At 41.8% G+C, this 23,375-nt stretch overlaps 1 protein-coding gene across 5 annotated transcripts in view; it reads right to left on the minus strand.

Annotated features, from left to right (window-relative positions):
* Positions 1-23,375, minus strand: part of PCDH19 (protocadherin 19) — a 193,254-nt gene that overhangs the window by 61,296 nt on the left and 108,583 nt on the right. For 3 of the 5 annotated variants that reach the window (XM_066581432.1, XM_066581430.1, XM_066581427.1), the window contains one exon: positions 8,125-8,297. In XM_066581432.1, coding sequence (XP_066437529.1) covers positions 8,125-8,297 — 173 coding nt within the window. The remainder of the gene's footprint in view (positions 1-8,124; positions 8,298-23,375) is intronic. The other 2 variants (XM_066581431.1, XM_066581429.1) reach the window with 1 other exon arrangement.

Consider the following 23,375-nt stretch of genomic DNA (forward strand, 5'->3'; position numbering starts at 1 on the left):
GAGGCAGCTGGTGCTTCTAGTCGCTTGACTACCAGGCTGGCTTCCCTGGTAACTGTCTGTGCAGTGAGACTGGGGGCGTGCCCCCAGCACCGCCCTGATTAGCCCTGCTGCTGTCAGGCTCCCCGCCCCAATCAGCTTCTGGGGCGGGAGCGCTGACAGCATTTAAATAGGTGTGTTTTCCTCTCAGGCCTTGCCAGTGTTAGTTTGGTCTTCCTGCTGCACCCGCGTATTCTTTTGACTCCTGTTTGTGACCCCGGCTTTCTTGACCTCTGCTTTTGGACCTTGACTACGTTTTTGCCTGACCCCCCTGTACTGCGTACCCTCCTGTTGCCGACCCGGATTGTCTGACCGCTCTACCGTTGTTTGTCTTCAGTGTCTGTTTGTCTCCCCGTGTCCCGCTTCCCTAGTGAGGGTAGGGACCGCCGCCCAGTTGTCGCCCTGGGGGTTAGCCCAGGGGGGCAAGTAGGCAGGGACAGGGGTTGCGGGATATATCAGGGACCCCCATATCCCGGACACTGTCCTGACACCCATGCTTTGGTGTATAAAGTTTTTTTACCCTAGCCAACAATCGGCGCATTGTAATGACCGCTGATCATTGGTTACATACAGCTATCTTTGATCGTCTGCACATCTCCTTGTTTGCACGGGATGTGTGGTCAACAAGGGAGCATTTTAATACCCAGCTATTCAGCTAATGAATGACCACTTGATCATCCACTGATCATTGGCCCCCTTAACAAACACCCATTCACAATCTTTTGGCCCATGTAAAAAGGCTTTAAAGGGAACCTGTTATCACCGAAACTACATTATGGGGCTTAAAGGGAATGGAATAGGGCATCCTGGAAGCGGGTTTTGATATTCACTAGGTACCCCTTTCCTGCACCATTTTCCAGCAAAGTTGGCCAATTCACACAGTGTGAAATTTTTTTTAGCCGTCTCTGTGTGCACGCTCTTCCACAGTGATGAGAGGGAGAGCGCTCTCACGGAGCTGTGTGAAAGAGTCATGCGGTGTGTGTGCTGATTTCTTGGGGACGCAGCACAGGAATGGGTCATCCAATGAGTATGAAACACACGGCTCCCTGTTCCCTCACCTTTTGATAATGCAGTTTATTAGGCTCAAAGATGGTGACTGGTTCCCTTTAAGGAGGCTCAAAGGCCCTTTTACCACATAAGAAATCACAAAAATGGCACATGATAGGTGGGGCACCCTGTACACATTTTGCATTGGGGCCCCAGAGCCTAAAGGTGCATTGCTATCAATGCTAAATCACTTAGACGGAAGAATATTGCCCTTTTGGTTCTTCCGATCTCACCTGTCAGCATACTTTGACTATGTAGAAGGGGGACCCTATATCCTTCCAAATAGCTCAAAGGTTTATACTAAATTAGCTGATATACCCGGCTTCGCCCGAGTTAATTTGGTACTGGTGTTTATCTGGTGTTCACACGGAAAATCTTATGAAGTCGTGGTTACTTTAGAGATACTGAGGAAAAACATATGTTCACCATTTTGCATAGTTCTCTTCGTTACCCAGGAAACACCACGGGGAGGTAACCATGCAACGTTTCCTTTATATAAAATGACATCAGGAAGTGAGAGAATTAGATTACGTACATAAAATTTGGACACTAATTCTTTTGCGCTTAGAATTGAATAATCGAGTTGGGACCCATTAACTTTTCATATTTATGACATAATCAATGCTTGTGCCAAATTTCATGTTTCTATGACATTGGGAAGTGAGAGATTTAGATTATGTACGTAAAATTTGGACGCTAATTCTTTTGCGCATAGAATTTAATAATGGAGTTGGGACCCATTAGCTTTTCCTATTTATGACATAATCAATGTTCGTGCCAAATTTCTCGTTTCTATGACACCGGAAAGTGAGAAAATTACATTCCGCATGTAAAATTTGGACGCTTATTCTTTTGCGCATAGAATTGAATAATGGAGTTGGGACCCATTAGTTTTTCCTATTTATGACATAATCAATGCTCGTGCCAAATTTCCCGTTTCTATGACACCGGAAAGTGAGAAAATTACATTCTGCACGTAAAAATTTGGACGCTAATTCTTTTGCGCATAGAATTGAATAATGGAGTTGGGACCCATTAGCTTTTTCTATTTATGACATAATCAATGCTCGTGCCAAATTTCCCGTTTCTATGACACCGGAAAGTGAGAAAATTAGATTCCGTACGTAAAATTTCGACGCCAATGCTTTTGCGCTAGAATTGAATAATCGAGTTGGAACCTATTAGCTTTTCCTATTTATGACATAATCAATGCTCGTGCCAAAATTCACGTTTCTATTGCACCGGAAAGTGAGAAAATTAGATTCCATACGTAAAATTTGGACGCTAATTCTTTTGCGCATAGAATTGAATGATGGAGTTGGGACCCATTAGCTGTTCCAATTTATGACATAATCAACGCTCCTGCCAAATTTCCAGTTTCTATGACACCAGAAAGTGAGAGAATTAGATTCCATACGTAAATTTTGACGCCAATTCTTTTGCGCATAGAATTGAATAATCGAGTTGGGACCCATTAACTTTTCCTATTTATGACATATTCAATGCATGTGCCAAATTTTAAGTTTCTATGACATTGGGAAGTGAGAGATTTAGATTATGTACGTTAAATTTCAACGCCAATTCTTTTGCGCTAGAATTGAATAATCGTGTTGGGACCCAATTACTTTTCCTATTTTGGAGATAATCTATGCTTGTGCCAAAATTCATGTTTCTACGACATCGGGAAGTTGGAGAACTTTTGGCGAGTCAGTCAGTCAGTGAGTCAGTCAGTGAATGAGTCAGTGAGGGCTTTCGTCTTTATATATATAGACTATATCCCATTGGCCCTAAAAAGGGTGTTATCAAAAAGCCTGATCCAGTGCTATATCTCACAACTTGTGTCCTACACTGAAATAACAATAGCATACTTAACTAGGAAGACATGGATGCGCTGGACGATGGCATGGTGCATAGACCTCTGGGGACCCAGAACCTGTATTTCAATTTGGTGTTGCGGCCCAAATTTCAAAATTGAAAAGTAGCATGTGAAAAGCAGAAATCCATTTTCCACATCTCTTTAAGTCCCGTTGGACCACTGCTATGACTGAAGTAAGAAAAGTGTTCTCAAAAAGGCCTTCTCCTGCTACGATACATGCATGGAGCCATTGTTGGATCCGTATTCATGCCAAGAATATAGATCTGTACTTCAATCTCCTGCAGACGACGGCGGATGACTTCCTGGATGATCTGTTCCTATCGTTGCAGAAGCAGGGCACTTCCAGTCTGCTTTCCTTACTTCAGTCATATCAGCGGTCCCACGGGACGTGGAAAGTGGACTTCTGCTTCTCACATGCTGCTCTTCAACTTTACAATTGGGTTTTGCTTGCTCTTCCAGGGGCCACAACACAGAATTGAAATCTCTATCCCGAACCCCCAGGGCCCATCCACTATTCCATTGTGTAGTGAGCTATAGAGCTGAATCAGAGTTTTTGACTACACCTTGTATAACATGCATTGTCTGACTATATGGTGTATAGACCCCTAACTGTAGTCGCTGTCCTGGCAGCCAGCAGCAGTTCTCATCTTCGGTAATCCACCATCCATTAGACCAAGTGAATAAATCTAAAAGGACACCGCACCGCAGGAAGACTCCAGCACGGAAAATATTCTCTAATGGTGTATATCTGCCATGATATATTGCAGAGTCCATGTTCCTTTACATATAATTGCCCCCTTTTTTTCTTTTGCAACATATTTGCTCGGCTTCCAGCTGTAATATTTTGCGAAATAACATTAAAATGTTGTGTAAGAAACATCAGGGACTCATAGGCTCTTAATAAATGGTTACAATTTATTGCATATCTTCTGCCATCCTCTAGGCTAAGCCTTACAGATTCAGTAAGGACAGAAAGGAAGAGAAAGAAAATAGAAAGAGAGAAGAAGGGGGTGGGGGGGAGAGAAAAAGGGAGGGAGGGTTAGAGAGAGACTGCCTAGACAGATCAAGTATAAATTCTAATAATTTATAGTAAACAAAACAACATGTAGCAAAAAATGCTGCGATGTTACTTGTTACTGCTGAAATCTCTGTTTTGTCTGTTCATACCACACATAATGAGAAGATCTCCCAGTATCTTCTACTGCACATCTCAGTGAGAGAGGTGAAGCTTTCCTCTGATACCGTAGAGTATGGGAAACAGAAAGATCCATGCACAACAAGGTGCTACTAAAAAACACCATATAAACTAAGTGACAAGATAGAAAGCTGTATCATTGTAACTTAAGCGGCGCTACAATGCAACAGAAGGCAAATAACCAGGACTAAAGAGCAAATACTGTCACTTCAGGAAAAAAAAACCTTGTCCAATTCATGTTCTTATAAAAAGGGGGCAGTATTGTAGTAGTTATATTCTTGTACATAGGGGGCAATATGATAGTAGTTATATTTTTGTACATAGGAGGCAGTATTATAGTAGTTATATTCTTGTACATAGGGGGCAATATGATAGTAGTTATATTCTTGTACATAGGAGGCAGTATTATAGTAGTTATATTCTTGTACATAGGGAGCAGTATTATAGTAGTTATATTCTTGTACATAGGAGGCAGTTTTATGGTAGTTATATTCTTGTATATAGCGGGCAGTATTATAGCAGTTATATTCTTGTACATAGGAGCAGTATTATAGTAGTTATATTCTTGTACATAGGAGACAGTATTATAGTAGTTATATTCTTGTACATAGGGGGCAGTATTATAGAAGTTATATTCTTGTACATATGAGACAGTATTATAGTAGTTATATTCTTGTATATAGCGGGCAGTATTATAGTAGTTATATTCTTGTACATAGGAGCAGTATTATAGTAGTTATATTCTTGTACATAGGGAGCAGTGTTATAGTAGTTATATTCTTGTACATAGGGGGCAGTATTATAGTAGTTATATTCTTGTACATAGGAGGCAGTATTATAGTAGTTATGTTCTTGTACATATGAGACAGCATTATAGTAGTTATATTCTTGTACATGGGGGCAGTATTATAGTAGTTATATTCTTGTACATAGGGGGCAGCATTATAGTAGTTATATTCTTGTACATATGAGACAGTATTATAGTAGTTATATTCTTGTACATATGAGACAGCATTATAGTAGTTATATTCTTGTACATGGGGGCAGTATTATAGTAGTTATATTCTTGTACATAGGGGGCAGCATTATAGTAGTCATATTCTTGTACATATGAGACAGTATTATAGTAGTTATATTCTTGTACATAGGAGGCAGTATTATAGTAGTTATATTCTTGTACATAGGAGGCAGAATTATAGTAGTTATATTCTTGTACATAGGAGGCAATATTCTAGTAGTTATATTCTTGTATATAGGGGGCAGTATTATAGTAGATATATTCTTGTACATAGGAGGCAGTATTATAGTATTTATATTCTTGTACATAGGGAGCAGTATTATAGTAGTTATATTCTTGTACATAGGCAGCAGTATTATAGTAGTTATATTCTTGTACATAGGCGGCAGTATGATAGTAGTTATATTATTGTACATAGGAACAGTATTATAGTGGTTATATTCTTGTACATAGGCGGCAGTATTATAGTAGTTATATTCTTGTACATAGGAGCAGTATTATAGTAGTTATATTCTTGTACATAGGCGGCAGTATTATAGTAGTTATATTCTTGTACATAGGAGGCAGAATTATAGTAGTTATATTCTTGTACATAGGAGGCAGTATTATAGTAGTTATATTATTGTACATAGGAACAGTATTATAGTACTTATATTCTTGTACATAGGGGGCAGTATTATAGTAGTTATATTCTTGTATATAGGGGGCAGTATTATAGTAGATATATTCTTGTACATAGGAGGCAGTATTATAGTAGTTATATTCTTGTACATAGGGAGCAGTATTATAGTAGTTATATTCTTGTACATAGGCGGCAGTATTATAGTAGTTAGATTCTTGTACATAGGCGGCAGTATTATAGTAGTTATATTATTGTACATAGGAACAGTATTATAGTACTTATATTCTTGTACATAGGGGGCAGTATTATAGTAGTTATATTCTTATACATAGGGGGCAGTATAATAATAGTTATATTCTTGTAAATAGGGGGCAGTATTATAGTAGTTATATTCATGTACATAGGGAGCAGTATTATAGTAGTTATATTCTTGTACACAAGGGACAGTATTATAGTAGTTATATTCTTGTACATAAGGGGCAGTATTACACTAGTTATATTATTGGACATAGGAGGAAGTATTAAAGTAGTTATATTATTGTACATATGGAGCTGTATTATAGTAGTTATAACTTGTGCATAGGAGGTAGTATTATAGTAGTTATTCTTGTACATAGGGGGCAATATTATAGTAGTTATATTCTCGTACATAGGAGCAGTATTGTAGTAGTTATATTCTTGTATATAAGAGCAGTATTATAGTAATTTTAATCTTGTACATAGGAGCAGTATTATAGTTTTTATATTTTTGTACATATGGGAGCAGTATTATAGTAGTTATATTCTTGTAGGAAGGGGACAGAATTTTAGTAGTTATATTCTTGTACATAGGAGACAGTGTTATAGTAGTTATATTCTTGTACATAGGAGGTTGTATTATAGTAGTTCTTGTACATAGGAGCGGTATTATAGTAGTTATATTCTTGTACATAGAGGGCAGTATTATAGTAGTAATATTCTTGTACATAGGGGCAGTATTAGTGTAGTTATATTATTGTACATATGGGACAGTATTATAATAGTTATATTCATGTACTTAGGGGGCAGTATTATGGTAGTTTTAATCTTGTACATAGGAGCAGTATTATAGTAGTTAAATTCTTGTACATAACAGTATTATAGTAGCTATATTCTTGTACATAGAGGGCAGCATTATTACAGTTATGTTCTTGTACATACAGCGCAATATTATAGAAGTGATATTCTTGTACATAGGGGCAGTATTATAGTAGTTATATTCTTGTATATAGGGGCAGTATTATAGTAGTTATATTCTTATACATATGGGGCAATATTATAGTATTTATATTCATGTACATAGGGCCAGAATTATAGTAGTTATATTCTTGTACGTAGGAGGCAGTATTATAGTAGTTATATTCTTGGATGCTGGGAGCAGTATTATAGTAGTTATATTCTTGTACATAGGGGGCAGTATTATAGTAGTTATATTCTTGTACATAGGAGGCAGTATTATAGTAGTTATATTCTTGCACATAGGGAGCTGTATTGTAGTAGTTATATTCTTGCACATAGGAGGCAGTATTATAGTAGTTATATTCTTGCACCTAGGGGGCAGTATTATAGTAGTTATATTCTTGTACGTAGGAGGCAGTATTATAGTAGTTATATTCTTGGATGCTGGGAGCAGTATTATAGTAGTTATATTCTTGTACATAGGGGGCAGTATTATAGTAGTTATATTCTTGTACATAGGAGGCAGTATTATAGTAGTTATATTCTTGCACATAGGAGGCAGTATTATAGTAGTTATATTCTTGCACCTAGGGGGCAGTATTATAGTAGTTATATTCTGATACATAGGGGGCAGTATTTTAGTAGTCATATTCTTGTAGATAGGAGCAGTATTATAGTAGTTATATTCTTATACAAAGGAAACTGTAATAAAGTAGTTGTATTCTTGTACATAGGGACAGTATTATAGTAGTTACATTCTTGTGATAGGGGAAAGTTTTTTAGTAGTTACATACTTGTACATAGGAACAGTATTATTGTAGTTATATTATTGTGCATAGCGGGCAGTATTATAGTAGTTCTATTTGTACATAGGAGACAGTATTATAGTAGTTCTATTCTTGTACATACAGGCAGATTTATAGTAGTTTTTGCTAATCTACTTTCATGAGTGTCTTTAATTAGTACAGTTACCTAATACAGATTGTTGTCCTTTTAATTTTAATTTCAGATTTGACTAGCACTGCTCTTTAAATCTTGGCTTTGTCCTTGCAAAGTGGAGAGTGTGTTTCTTTTAGAGAAGTTTTACAGAAGTAGGAATCCTTCCAGAGTCCCTGCCATGTTGTGTACGGTACCTTGCTCTGTCGGTTGAGTCCCCACTGAATTGGCACTGGTGTTGAGGACATCATTGACAGCAGTGTCACAGTACAAGCCCCGCTGGACGTCATGTTCGCTGTCAGTCTGGTCACTCTCCTCGTGCCCGCTGTCCTTGAGGCTATTTCCCTCTAAGTCCTTGAAGGTTGAACTGCTGGGATGAAGAAACAACAATAATTTAGTGTCATGTCAACTCCCATCATACAGAATTATTCTAGGCTGTAGCAGTTAATAGTTCATCCCTCAAGTCGCTGCACACACAGAGGTGACATCACCTAGTATGTCACACATTTAAAGATGCAACCAATGGCTCTAAACCTTTTCTCGAGCCACCAAAAACACTTTGCATTCAATTACCTTAAGACTATTTCCTCCTAACTCAGTTTCCATTTTACACCTTTGTTCTATCTGATTCTTGGAAAGATGGCTGACAATAAATATGGCTGGCATTACAGACTCCAAAACCATTGCCACCATCTTACCCTTGAATTGAGACCGTTTATATAGGCTATTATAGTAAATGACATGTTTGTATTACTAGATCTCTTTACTATAGGAATTCAAGAAAGCACACAGATCACAACTTTTAAAGCTGGGAAAGACAAACTGCCATGCACAGAGCTTTCAGATACCATGGCAAATCTTATAATACCACAGTGCCCACATAGCAGCTCAAGTTCCACTGTCACTTATCCAAGGTAAACAAAGTACCCCAATATATAGCTTGCTCAAATAACTGTGATAGTCACCCATACTAGCTCCAGTGTTCCCTAACAGTGTCAACCACAGTGTTTCATATGCAATCAGTGCCCACAAAAGGGCCAGCCAGCAATGTTAGCCATAGAATCCCATAGCAAGGCTAACTTTGATGTCCATATAATAGTGACAGTCACAGTGCTCCTATAACAATCAGAGTCACAGTCCACTCATCTAGGTTCAACCACTATGCCCCAATTATACCCGCCACTACACTGCCCCATAACGGTCCAGCCACAGTGTTCCAAAAGAGTCCAGCTACAAAGCCACATAAAAGTCCAGTCAACAACAGTGCTCCATAAGAGCCAAAAGGAAAAAAGTTTAGTACTGTGTTAGCTAGTATAGCAAAATGTGATTGTTCTCAGCAAGAGAAGCAAAATCATCTTGTAGATATGATACCTTTATATGGCTAACAAAAATTCATGATGCTATAGCGAGCTTTCCAACCTACACAGTGTTTTTCCTCAAGCTTATTGAATAGATCTGAAGAAACATGCAATATATATGACAAAGCACAGACATTGTACCTCCTGCTCTGGCAAACCATTGCCCTACTTCCGCTACATTGATAACATCATAATCATCTGGATCAACTTCAAACAACAACTAATAAACTTCTATGGGAGATTTAATGGATTTCACCCCATCATAAACGACGTACTCATATACTGAAATCAACTTTTTGGACGCCACCATAAAAATCTCAAAAAACTCAGTACTGACATCCCTATACCGGAAATTGATTGATCGGCCCACATACCTCTGATGGGAGAGCTTCTACCATTAACACATCAAAAAATCCATAGTCTACAGCCAGGGCATCAGGTACAACCGGATCTGCTCCAACCCAACAGACAAAGAGGAACATCTACCATTGTAATAGGACATTTTAAATAAGGGCTACCATCCCACCTTAATTGATGACCAAATCACCAGAGCCACCAGGATACCCAGAAATCAACTACTCCAATACACAGAGAAAAAAGGAAACGGATGTGTGCCTCTACTAGTAACCTACAATTCACAGATGCAGGTACTAAGGAAAACCACAAGGAAACTCCATCATACATTACACAAGGATAACCGTCTGAAAACCATATTCCTGGACCCTCCCCTTCTGTGTAACAGGCAACCTCCAAATCTAAGGAACCTTATATTCAGGAGTGTATTGCCCTCTGACACACAAAAAGGAACTTATCCCTGTAATGCAAGGAGTTGCAAGACCTGCTGACATGTACGGACCACAGACAGGATACATAACCCCAACACACAGCAGGACTATAAGATCCCCAGGACATTCACATGTTGTGTATCTGATCCAGTGCAGTAAGTGCCCTGTTGGGGGGGCTTCATATTGGAGAAACAGGACAAAAAATGAAAACAAGGATGAGATCTCATCGCCACACGATTAAAGAGAGAAAGACAGAATTACCTGGCCAAGAATTGTTTTAGTTGCGAACACAACATGGAACATATGAAAGTCACCATATTAAAAGGCAATTTCAAATCACAAAGCCATAAAAGAATTTGGGAGTACAAGTTTTTAACCACCTTTGATAATTTCAACAGAGGCCTACATTCTTCAAAAGAATTCATGTGTGATTTGGAAGTATAGGAAACTTCTAGCACAGATATCATGCTGGCCTGGTGACCCCCTAACACTAAACACTAATTCATAGACCATAAAACTTTCATATCTTTATCAGTGGACTATTTAAGTATTTATTTATTTCTCTACTCATTCTGTTCTGATATTTTTTAAGTGCAAATTAATCACACCATGTCTGTGCTTTGTATATATATATATATATATATATATATATATATATATATATATATATATATATATACACCTTTTCAGGACTATTCCATTAAGCCTGAAGAAGAACCCTGAGTAGGTTGAAGAGCTCGGTATAACATAATGTATTTTTGCTAGCCTGCTAGCCTTTAAAAGGTATCATATCTACAAGATTACTTGGTTTCCCCCATAAGAGCCAATCACAGTACCCCATAACAGTCCAATTATGGTACAACAAAATACGCCAGTCAGAGTGCCCCATAAAAAATACTCAGGCCAAAGTGTCCAAATATTCCAACTACAATGAACATAAAACTCCAATGACAATGTCCTATAAGAGTCCAACCAAAGTGCTCCCAAACAATCCAATCACAGTGTCCCATAAGAGTCCAACCAAAGTTCCCAGAAATACTCCAGTCAACCTGCCCCATAAAAGTCCAGACACAATGTCTGTGATTACCCATAATATATCCTGGGAATTTTTTTAATTTTGTGTAACTGCCTGGATGTACCTTCCTCGGTACACCTACACGAGGGTCCTGGTTGTACCTTCCTGCTATACACAGACAATAGGGGAGGGTCCTGGTTGCACCTTCCTCTATACACATACACGGGGGTCCTGGTTGCACCTTCCTCTATACACATACACGGGGGTCCTGGTTGTACCTTCCTGCTATACACAGACAATGGGGGAGGGTGCTGGTTGCACCTTCCTCTATACATATACATGGGGGTCCTGGTTGCACCTTCCTGCTGTACACATACACTGGGGTCCTGGTTCCTCTGTACACATGCATGGGGGGTCCTGGTTGTACCTTTCTCTGTAGACATACATGGGGGGTCCTGGTTGCATCTTCCTCTGTATACATGAATGGGCAGTCCTGGTTGTACCTTTCTCTGTACTCATACATGGGGGGGGGGGAGGTTCTAGTTCCATCTTCCTCTGTATACATGAATGGACAGTCCTGGTTGTACCTTTCTCTGTACACATACATGGGGGGGGGGGGGGGGTTCTAGTTGCATCTTCCTCTGTATACATGAATGGGCGGTCCTGGTTGTACCTTTCTCTGTACACATACATAGGGGTCCTGGTTTTACCTTTCTTCTGTACACATATGTAGTGTATAGAAGTTGATGTGCATATGTTCAGGATGTTTCTGTATGATCTATGTTTGTCTTGTGCTTATGTGTATTGTCAATGTATTCCATGTGAGTGAATATGATATGAATTACATAGCTGCAGCACTGTATGGGTTATGTCTGGAAAAGTATCTCTTTGCATGTCATGTGACTTTGTTTTATATATGTGTCTACAAGGTGCATGAGTGAGGAGTTCAGTTCTGTTCTGTTCTGAGTTCTGTCTCCTGTGGGCCTTCTTGTCAGCCCTGCTGTGAGGTGTGGGGCCTGTCTGCACACAGATACCTTCAGTCTGTGTGCATGGAAGATGGAAGAAGCTGAGAGGATAGCATTTGTGTGTTGTGGACTTCTTCCTCTCCTCTACCTGGAGAATTAAGAGAGAGAAGCCTCAAGTATTGCAAGTCCCCACTGTGCAGCACTGAGTTTATGTTCCTGCTCCGTGAGTGTGTACCACTGAGTGTATGTTCCTGCTCCGTGAGTGTGTACAGTTACAGAGTTGGTGAGCGTTCATGGAAAGGTGTCCGGGAACAGAGATCCACAGATAACTAGGCCTGTGAAAGTCCCTCTGTTCTCCCATGTTTCCTTCCTGTCATACCACATGTTCTCCTACACAGAATGTATTGCCGGTGGAGGTAAATTGCTCTGGACAGTTATTGCATTATTTCAAGTTGTATTCCAAGTAAATGGCTTTACCAACTGCTCCTGGTTCAGCCTTTAAACCTCAACTCTGTGTGTGTGGACTTTGTATTCCATTATCGTGAATTCACCGTGGAGGACGGAACCCGTGACAAAAGGACTAAGGTAAACCATTACTGAGTTAACCTACCTAATAACTTGCCCTCAGCTTCTTGGACGTGTCCCTGGTTACCCTCTGGGTGGGAGATGGTAGAGCCACCGTGACAAGGCCTAAAACTCTACGCTGCTGTCTCCTAAGGTTGGGGCCCATTCCTCAGACGCTGCAGGGCGGAGCTATCTTGGCATCATGAACAGGATAGGATCTTTATGCCTGTTCACACCAGACAGAGAAAAAGCGCCTCCGCCATCAATTCCCCGGACTAGAGAAAATTTTGTGTGCCTGTGTCTGGAGTTTCTAAAAATACCTAATTTTCCAGTCCGCTGAGCCTTCAGAAGAGTTGCCAGGAGGAGAAGACTGAGTTCCTGCACGTAAAATATACAGAATCAAGGGAGTTCTTCAGTTAAACCTCATTCATATGTTGCTTAGATGCATTATGCCCTGAGAAGAGGACGTGTGGAGTTATTGAACCCCGTTGTGTTACCTGACCTACATGTTCTAACTGCCTACTTCCTCATCTAGTACTCAAAAGCCCACAAAAGATTCCCACCACCAAATTCCTGCTGTGTCTGGGGAAAAAGTAGTAAGGGGTCACCCCCACCGTGGAGCGACAGAAACTGAGGACCATCCATGTGAGGAGACTTCTTCCACAGTAAGTGAACCACTGAATCCCTCCCTACAGATCAGTGCGAGTCCTCATCCAGATGAGATGTCTGCAGGAGTAGTAACAGGAGTTCCAGCCAGGTATCCTCCCGCTTGATCCTGCTTCTACTGGTGTGATGAACCGGGGCTCCAAGGATTGGCAATGCCACTACCAACACCCATTTCCCCGTGGGCTACATCTGCTTCCCCAGCACTGGGAAAGAAGTGCCTGGGATAATGACCCAGAGACATGGCGCAGGCCAGGAAGAGATCCCCTCCGATTTCCATTACCTCGGAGGAGGAACAGTCACCTGGAGACCCACCAGCCAAGAAGGGAGTCCTTCTTTGTGCCATGGATCGTCATCCACGGGGACAAATTGGAAGCCAGAGCAGCTATTCCTTTAGGGTTGCGTCCCTTTGTTCGGGACTTTTAGGACCTAGAAGTATAGCTCAATTTCAATGCCCGTATGCGACAAGGACCACCTGCAGAGTTGCACCATTCTTTGTGTGGACCACCACTACTGATTCCTCGTCCACAGCCTCACAGCACCACACTGGATTGGACTGTTACACAGCGGCAGCTGGACTTGAGATGTTTTGAGCCGGCAGCGGACCCTGAACACGCCGATGACAGTGAGGTAAGGGCCTTCTTATGCCAAAGCCTGCCCCTTTGCTTCTCAGTTGGCATATATTAGTGGAGCAGTTGTGCAACACCCACCAGGTTCAGCATCAGTTCAGAGTCAAAATAAACTGTTGTCACTCATCAAGTAATTACATGGTGCTAAAAAGACACTCCTGTCTTAGAGCAAGCCTTTTTCTGCAGAGACTCTTGCCATATTTTATTTATTTCAGTGACTTTCTAAAATATTTCAAAACTTTGTGTTTTGCCTTTTAAAAAAGGACTTTAAAGTTATTTTAATATGCATAATTTCCTATTGTTTATCAAAAGGTTTAATGCAACATTAAAGTGTTTAAGGTACTGTGCAGGAGGATTAGAAACATAAAGTAATCTTTTTTTGTACTAAGAAATGCATATGCTTACTAAACGTGGATTTACATGGGACGAATGTTAGGCAAACGATGCCTAACACTCATCCCTCTGTGTTCTTGCTCCCGTTCTCTCGCACGGGAGCTGGTAGTGCTGGCTCGCTTACAGAGCGGCGAGCAGGGGGTCTGCAGGAGATTTCTCTCCTCTCGCTCCCCCGCCCCTCTCCATTGACATAACACAGCGGCTGTTCACTACTGAACAGCAGCATAAACGATGAGCGATGAGCTTAACTATGACAGTACAGTACAAATAGCAGCCGTTTAGTATTGAATGACCACTATGTTAAATGAATGGAGAAGGGCGGTGGGAGCGAGAAATGAAATCTGCTTCTGCCATTGCTCTGTGAGCCAGCGATACAAGTTCCCATGCAGGACCACGGAAGCGTGTATGTGCGGGTACGAGTGTCGGGCATCTAAATGGGGCTTTACCTACCAATCACCCTTTTCTATTTTGTATGTAGTTATAGTGATATATTCTCTTTCTTTTGTCTTTGTGAAGTCTTTTATGTAAGTGCCCCATAGCTTATGTTAGTGCAACTTGGATTACGTCCAGCCTAACAAATCTTGTCTCAAAACGGTATGGCCCTACCAATACTCTTACACATTGTCATAAAATTACACTGCATATAGAAGGTGATGTTTACAGGTTTCGCCTCGCACACTCCATGATTGTGTAGATGTCTCAAAAATGTTAACAGATAGAACACTGAGAAATTTCCACTCCAGAGTATACACTCTGTGTTGAAGCGTGGCCAGGTTTGGCTTTTTGTTAAATAGGGGGGAGCTGTAGTGTTCAGAAGTTCATGTGCATACGTTCTGGATGTTTCTGAATGCTCTAGGTTTGTCTTATGCTTATGTGTCTTGTCAATGTATTCCATGTGAGTGAATAGGTGTGTATTGCATAGCTGCAGCACTGAATGGGTTACTTTCTGGATTATGTCTGGAAAAGTATCTCTATGTATGTCATGGGTATTAGTGTATCTTGACGCCACCAGAAGCTTGGGGTTTGACAGGAGGAATGCCCCTGTCACACCCCTAGCTCCCGATTGGCGCAAGCCTCCAAGGTCGTAGGAGCATCTCCATTGCTTTTAGCCGTCCCCGATGCCTTAGGGTGAGGGTTGTTTTTGCATTTAGCCTTACATTAGCAGCTTTACAGTGGATAATGTACGGCTAAGAAGAAAAGAAACCGTCACCCTATGGAAGCTGTCTGGATCCGCAGGAGACCCACGCCTGAATTAAACTCACCTGCTCCGGGCGATGCAGATCTTCCTTCCTTCGCAGCTCCCTGAGGTCCCGCCCCCCGCGCCCATGTTCTGCCGATGTGCCGCCGCAGACTCTCCTGTTGCTCCTACTGCTGTGCTGCGGCTGTGCAGTGGGATCGCTGATGTCCTGCTGCACAGTGTGGGTGGCAGTCCGGCTGTGACAGTGTCTGCTCTCTCCCTGCGGAAGCTCAACATGCCATCAGGGGGCGTGGGGGGGGGGGGGTCCGCCCTGGGTTTGCTGCTGCTGCCGACGGCTACTTCCACGTTAGTTCTATGAGAAGCCTACAAGACCTGGGGCGGCGTGCCTGCAGCTAATGACTGCTGTATGCTGCATTAAAGTCTTTCTAAGTGGGCTGCCAGGACCTGTAACCCAGCCAGCTGTGCAGACAATCAGGTACAGGGGGCGTCACCCCCCTGGTAATCTTGCCGCCACCAGGACTTCCTGGTGGCATCAAGATACACTAATACCTATGTCATATGACTTTGTTTTATACATGTGTCTGGAAGGTGCATGAGCAAGGAGTTTAGTTCTGTTCTGTTCTGAGTTCTGTCTTCTCTGGGCCTTCTTGTCAGCCCTGCCGTAAGGTGTGAGAACTGTCTCCACACAGACACCTTCAGTCTGTGTGCATGGAAGTTGGAAGAAGTTTAGAGGATAGCATTTGTGTGCTGTTTATCCCTTCTTCTCCCCTACCCGGAATTAAGAGAGAGAGAAGCCGCAAGTATTGCAAGTCCCCACCGTGCAGCACTGAGTGTATGTTTCTGCTCCATAAGTGTGTACCGGTAGAGAGTTGGTGAGTGTTCGTAAGAAGGTGTTCGGGAACAGAGGTACACAGATAAGTTGGTCCCTCTGTCTTCCTGTGTTCCTCCCTGTCCCACAATGTGTTCTTCTACATCAAGTGTATTGCCGGTGGATGTAAATTGTTCTGGACTGTTATTAAATTACTTCAAGTTCTGTTCCAGGTAAATGGCTTTACAGACCATTCCTGGTTCTGCCTTTAAACCTCCTTGCGTGTGTGGACTCTTTATTTCATCATCTAGAATTCACTGTGGAGGACGGAACAGTGACGTTACCCATGACAAAAGTAATAAAGCAATCCGTGACAGGGTTAACCTATTTAATAGCCTGCCCACGGCCCCTTGGACATGCCCCTGGTTACCCTCTGGGTGGGAGATGGTAAAGCCACCGTGACAAGGCCTAAAACTCTACCTCACTGTCTCCTCAGGCTGTGGCCGGCTCCTCGGACGCTGCATATACATGTGGGGTCATGGTTAAAGCTGCCTGCTTTACACATACACGGTGGGCCTGGTTGCATCTTCATTCTGTATGCATTCTTGTGAGGTTGCACCTGGATGCACCTTCCTTGGTACACATACATGAGGGATCCTGGTCGAACCTTCCTTCTCTCCACATACAAAGCACAGGGGTCCTGGTTGTACCTTCCTCTGTACACATACACGGGGGTCCTGGTTGCATCTTTCTCCGTACACATACACAGGGGATCCTAGTTGCACCTTCCTGCTATATATATACACGGGGGCGGGGGGGGGGGGTCCTGGCTGTAGCTTCCTGCTTTACACATACATTGGGGGGGGGGGGGGGTCCTGGTTGTACCTTCCTCTGTACACATGCACGGGGGTTCCTGGTTGTATCTTCTTCTGTAAAAATACATGGGGGTCCTGGTTGTATCTTCCTCTGTACACATACATGGGGGTTCCTGGTTGTACCTTCCTCTGTACACATACATGATGGGTCCTGGTTGCCCCTTCGTCTGTACACATGCACAGGGGTTCCTGGTTGTATCTTCTTCTGTATACATACATGGGGGTCCTGGTTGTACCTTCCTTTGTACACATACAGGGGGGTCCTGGTTGTATCTTCCTCTGTACACATACACAGGGATCCTGGTTGTACCTTCCTCTGTACACATATATGGGGGTTCCTGATTGTACCTTCCTCTGTACACATACATGGGGGTCCAGGTTGTACCTTACTGCTGTACACATACGTGTGAGATGTCTGTCTGGAAATGCATCATTTCATGTTGTGAGTTGGTGGTCACCTGACCATGCTTCTGATATGTGTTTGCAAGGTGTCTGCAAGAGGAGTTGAGTAGAGTCAGTCTTTGCATTCGTGGAGAGTCTGAGAGAGGAGTTGGAGAAAGGAAGAGGCCGGGCGATATCCTGAGAGTTGCTCTGGTACTACTACCCCAAAGAGTGCTTCCCACTAAGCCAAAGAGGGCAGATCGCCAAGCAGCATGGAGAGGCGGCTGGAAAGAGTGAGTCTCAACAGGTTGAGAGTCTGGAGAGGAGAAGAGTGTGTTATTTGTCCAGGAGCGGAGCTGCAGAGATAACTTGGACTGTGGACCCGATATTTATCCTTTTGTCTGCCACCCTGTCTACTACCCCCTTTACCTGCACCAGTGCTATGGTTGGGCCAATCTACTGTTGGACTGTTTAAAGTTGGCATTTTCCAGTAAAGCAACATTGCGACCGTTCCCGGCTTTGTTTTCAACTATACTCTATGTGTGGACTCATTTCATCATCCTGCTTCACCACAGAGGAAGGAATGGCGTCACGTGACCTTGAACTGCAAGTTTTTCATCACCACTTGATTTGTTCTACCCTTCACATCTCCCACTAGCAGTGTCCGGGACGGGTCTTGTTCTTCCCTTATGGGGGAGGAGATGGTAGAGCCACTGTGACAAGTGACATCTTTGCCCCTCGCTATCTCCTTGACTTTGGGCTGGCTCTTCACCCGCTGCAGTTGCACCTTCCTGCTGTATATACACAGGGGGCGGCCTGGTTGAATTTTTATTTTCCTGCAGTACACATACACGGGGCCTGGTTGCCCCTTCCTCTGTACACATACATGGGGGGTCCTGGTTACTCCTTTCTGCTGTACACAGATGGGGGTCCTGGTTGCCCACTCCCCTGTATATATACATGGGGGTCCTGGTTGCCCGTTCCCCTGTATACTTACATGGGGGCCCTGGTTGCCCCGTCCTCTCTACACATACATGAGGGGTCCTGGTTGCCCCGTCCTCTGTACACATCTTCAGGAGTTCAGGGACGCAGTTCCATCTGTCACTTTTTTCCTGGGTACAGATGGATTATTTTAGGTCGCCGTTTTCTGCTCGTGTCGGCAGCGTCTGATAGAATTACTGGCTTATAATGTACTGGGGAGCGCATGCTGATTCCTGCATTATGGAGAACACACGGCGTCTGGAACACTAAATCAGCGCCGCTTTTCATCCTTTGCCGCTTGATTTTCATTTGATCTTGTTATAGCAGAATAATATAGACTCGGGCTTATTTGTCTGCGGAAAACAAGTTCTTACTATCAGGACGAGCTGCGATGACTTTAGCTATGTAGTTGGCGAGATGACGGTTATTCCTCCGACGAAAGTCTCTTCCTGAGGGCTTCTTCACATGACCGTATTTGTGGCTCCTTCAGACGGGCGTGTTTGCACACATTTTTGCGCATGCAAAATCTACATGTGCAAAACACAGAGAATAGAACCCATTGATGTCAGTGGGTTCATCCTAATAAGTGCGTTTTGCGTGCACAGATTTTGTGGTTGCAAAAAAATTATTTCTACAAGAAATAATGGGTGACTCTTGAGCAAGAAACACCCAAAAATAGGACATCCTGCAATTTTTCTCAGACCATGGGGTTGAGAGAAAAATCTCCCTTGTGAATAAAACCAAGTCAAGAGAAGTCATATTGCAATGGTCGTCGTAGCACGCCAGCCCCGGCAAGATGGGAATACCTCTTTAAATACTCAACACACATAAAAAGCTTAGATACACAAGTTTACCTGAACGGTATCACACATATTCTTAAATACACCAACTAAGCAATTAGTATTTCACATGACAAGCTTAGATACTCTGGTTTACCTGCACAGCAGGATATGCTTAGATACACACTCTTTATCACAATGTCATATATGATGTTAGATACATCAGGTCGATAGACTGCATCCCACATGAAGGGCACAAATACACCATTTGGACAGCACAGCGTCACACATGATAGGCTTAGATACACTCGTGCAACATCACAGTATGGCCTCATTCACAGGGGAGATGCGTTTTTACGCCGGCCACATCACGGCCGAAAATCACATCAATGTAGAATAGCCACGATTGAGTTGCGTGATTAATTACCATTATCTCGTCTATTCACTCAGGCGTATCGCGTGAAAAATATGCTGCAACGCAGAATTTGCCAGTCAGCAGAAATCCTCAGAATGACTTCTAATGCTTAAATAGCGGCAGCGGTCTTCTTTGCTGAGTGCTGGACACAGGTAAACTCCCTCCCCTTCCCTTTTTTCAGCACCCATCGGAGTCTATGGGAGCCTGCATCGCTTTTCGTCAAAAGCTAGGTCTTCACATGGTTACGATTTTTGGCCAACCTTTTATCGTGGCTAAATAGCCGCATAAAACCGCTCGTGTGGATGAGGCCCGCGGCTGGCTGCACGCTTGTGTTAAAAAATGCATGTTATATCTGTGAAAAAACTGACATTTTTTTCATAGGTGTGCAGTTGCATGTAACTTCCATATTTGGTCCACGTGTGCGTTTTTTACTTCCGTGTGCCATCTGTCTTTCACATCCACAGAAGAAAACAGAAACAAGCCCAATTCTTTTTCTTTCTGCATCCTTTTAAGAAACTCACTGGTGCGGTTGCCACATTGAGTCATTTGGTTTTATATACTGTCCAAGACAGAACATATACCGACTAAAAACAGCTGGTGTGCTGGAGACCCATGGCACATGAGAGGCTTTGATATACTAAATAAGCAGATATGGTAGTATCCCACATGATGGGCTTAGCTACAGCTGCTGAAACAATAGTATCACGAATGATAGATATCACAAGAGTATCACGAATTGATACATCAATTGAACGGCACATTATGATAGGCTTAGATACATCAGCACAGCAGTGCAGTATCACACATGTAAGCCTTAGATACATCAGCACAGCAGTGCAGCATCACGCATGATAGGCTTAGATGCATCATCACAGCGGTGCAGCATCCTATATAATAGGCTTAGATACATCAGCACAGCAGTGCAGTATCACACATGTTAGGCTTAGATACATCAGCACAGCAGTGCAGTATCACACATGTTAGGCTTAGATACATCAGCACAGCAGTGCAGTATCACACATGTTAGGCTAAGATACATCAGCACAGCAGTGCAGCATCACGCATGATAGGCTTAGATGCATCATCACAGCGGTGCAGCATCCTACATAATAGGCTTAGATACATCAGCACAGAAGTGCAGCATCACGCATGATAGGCTTAGATGCATCATCACAGCGGTTCAGCATCGCACATGATAGGCTTAGATACATCTGCACAGTGGTGCAACATCACACATGATAAGCTTAGATACATCATCACAGCAGTGCAGCATCATACATGATAGGCTTAGGTACATCCGCACAGCATTGCAGCATCACGCATTATAGGTTTAGATACATCTGCACAGTGGTGCAGCATTATACATGATAGGCTGAGATACATCCATTGCAGCATTACGCATGATAGGCTTAGATACATCCGCACAGTATTGCAGCATCACACATAATCGGCTTAGATACATGAGCCCAGCAGAACATACTCTGCAGCTGGGATAACTGCCTTGCAATCACTCCAGAAGTCCTGCACTTAGGAATCCTGTAGAGCTGAGAGAGTGTTCGGTGTTCGGCTTAGCCGAGACTTTTCTTCTTTCTCTCAGTATCCATAGAAACCAGATAGACCACCTACCATTCATCGCTTCACTGAGCTCTGAGGAATGGGCTGCGGAGATACACTTAGACCCAACTGTTCAAATAGTTCATTAGATGTAAAGAAATAAATATGTTCAGGAAACGAGAAAAGTTTTGGTCCGATTCCAAAGTAGAACATAAATTTGTGAAAGAAGGATCCGTGCGACATCTCTGAGTCATGAGAATAACGTGGCGACATTTACTAGAATAATGATCAGAGAATCGTCTAATTGTCAGCGACAACGTGCAAACTTCATCAGATCGGGATTGTAAAGGTCACAGCGATTAATGACACTAAAAAACACACTAATTTCTGCATATTAAGTGTCATCATCACCATCACAACTATCATCATCATCATCATCCTCAGATACCGTAGAATTAGTTAGAAAGATATATATGACAGATAGATATGAGATTGATAGATAATTTATTTAATATCTATCTCATATCTATCTATTTGATATAGATAGATATGAGATAGATAGATAGATAGATAGATAGATAGATAGATAGATAGATAGATAGATAGATATGGATAGATAGATAGATAGATAGATAGATAGATAGATAGATAGATAGATAGATAGATAGATAGATAGATATGAGATAGAAGGATAGATAGATATGGGATAGATAGATAGATAGATAGATAGATAGATAGATAGATAGATAGATAGATAGATAGATAGATATGAGATAGATATGAGATAGATAGATGATATATAGATATAAGATAGATAGATAATAGATAGATATAAGACAGATAAATGATAGATAGATAGATAGATATGAGATAGATAGATAGATAGATAGATAGATATGAGAGAGGCAGATAGATAGATAGATAGATAGATAGATAGATAGATAGATAGATAGATAGATATGAGAGAGGCAGATAGATAGATAGAGAAGATAGATATTGGATAGATAAATATATAGATAGAGATATGAGATATATAGATAATAGATAGATATAAGATAGATAGATATAAGATAGATAAATGATAGATAGAAAGATGATATATAGATATAAGATAGATAGATGATAGATAGATATAAGATAGATAAATGATAGATAAATAGATAGGAGATAGATAGATAGATAGATGGAAAGATGATAGATAGATAGATAGAAGATAGATAGATAGATAGATAGATAGATAGATAGATAGATAGATAGATAGATAGAAAGATGATAGATAGATAGATAGATAGATAGATAGATAGATAGATAGATAGATAGGAGATAGATAGAAAGATAGATAGATAGATAGATAGATAGATAGATAGATAGATAGATAGATAGATAGATGATAGATAGATATGAGACCGACAGACAACAATCTGTTTAAACTGTATTCTCTATATTTATGCACTAATTTGCAAATTACAGGGAGATGAAAGTCCATCCAGATGTAGCAGAGATGAATTCATCATTTAATTCATCAGCTCAGAAAATATACTGCTCTTACTTGAAGTCTTATGTGAGCCCACAGACAGACTGTAATGACAAACTCACCTCTGCTACATCTTTATAGTATTAAGTAAAACAACAAAAAAGGAGTGTACAAGCACAGAGGCCGGCCCTCCCCAGTATAGGCCATAAGAACTACAGAGCATTGTTCCCAGACCTGGAATTAGTATCCGGGGAAGAACCTCTTTGAAGATCATTTAGGTTTTGCTTTGAAGGAAAATCTTTTATTGAAGAGCAAATCCTCCTGACAATGTGCGGCTTCCTGCAGCGCGGCCGGCCGCAGAGACCTGCATGCACTAACATTCCTGACTTGTGTCTTGATGAATAGTCCTGGGAACCCAGGAAGGAAGGTGGGGACCTCATCTGACTACAGAGGACACCAACATTGGCCTTGTTTGCTTAGCTGGTGATTAATAGAGCCTTCACAATGGAAGAAGGAGTGCGGCAGCTGTGTGTCTGCGGAGCAGGTGTGTTTGTCTACGTGCTCATCCTCCGCTCATAATACACCTACAGGACTTTCTTGACTTGTATGTG

Source organism: Eleutherodactylus coqui, chromosome 10, assembly GCF_035609145.1.
Source record: "Eleutherodactylus coqui strain aEleCoq1 chromosome 10, aEleCoq1.hap1, whole genome shotgun sequence".
In the NCBI taxonomy this organism is placed as follows: domain Eukaryota; kingdom Metazoa; phylum Chordata; class Amphibia; order Anura; family Eleutherodactylidae; genus Eleutherodactylus; species Eleutherodactylus coqui.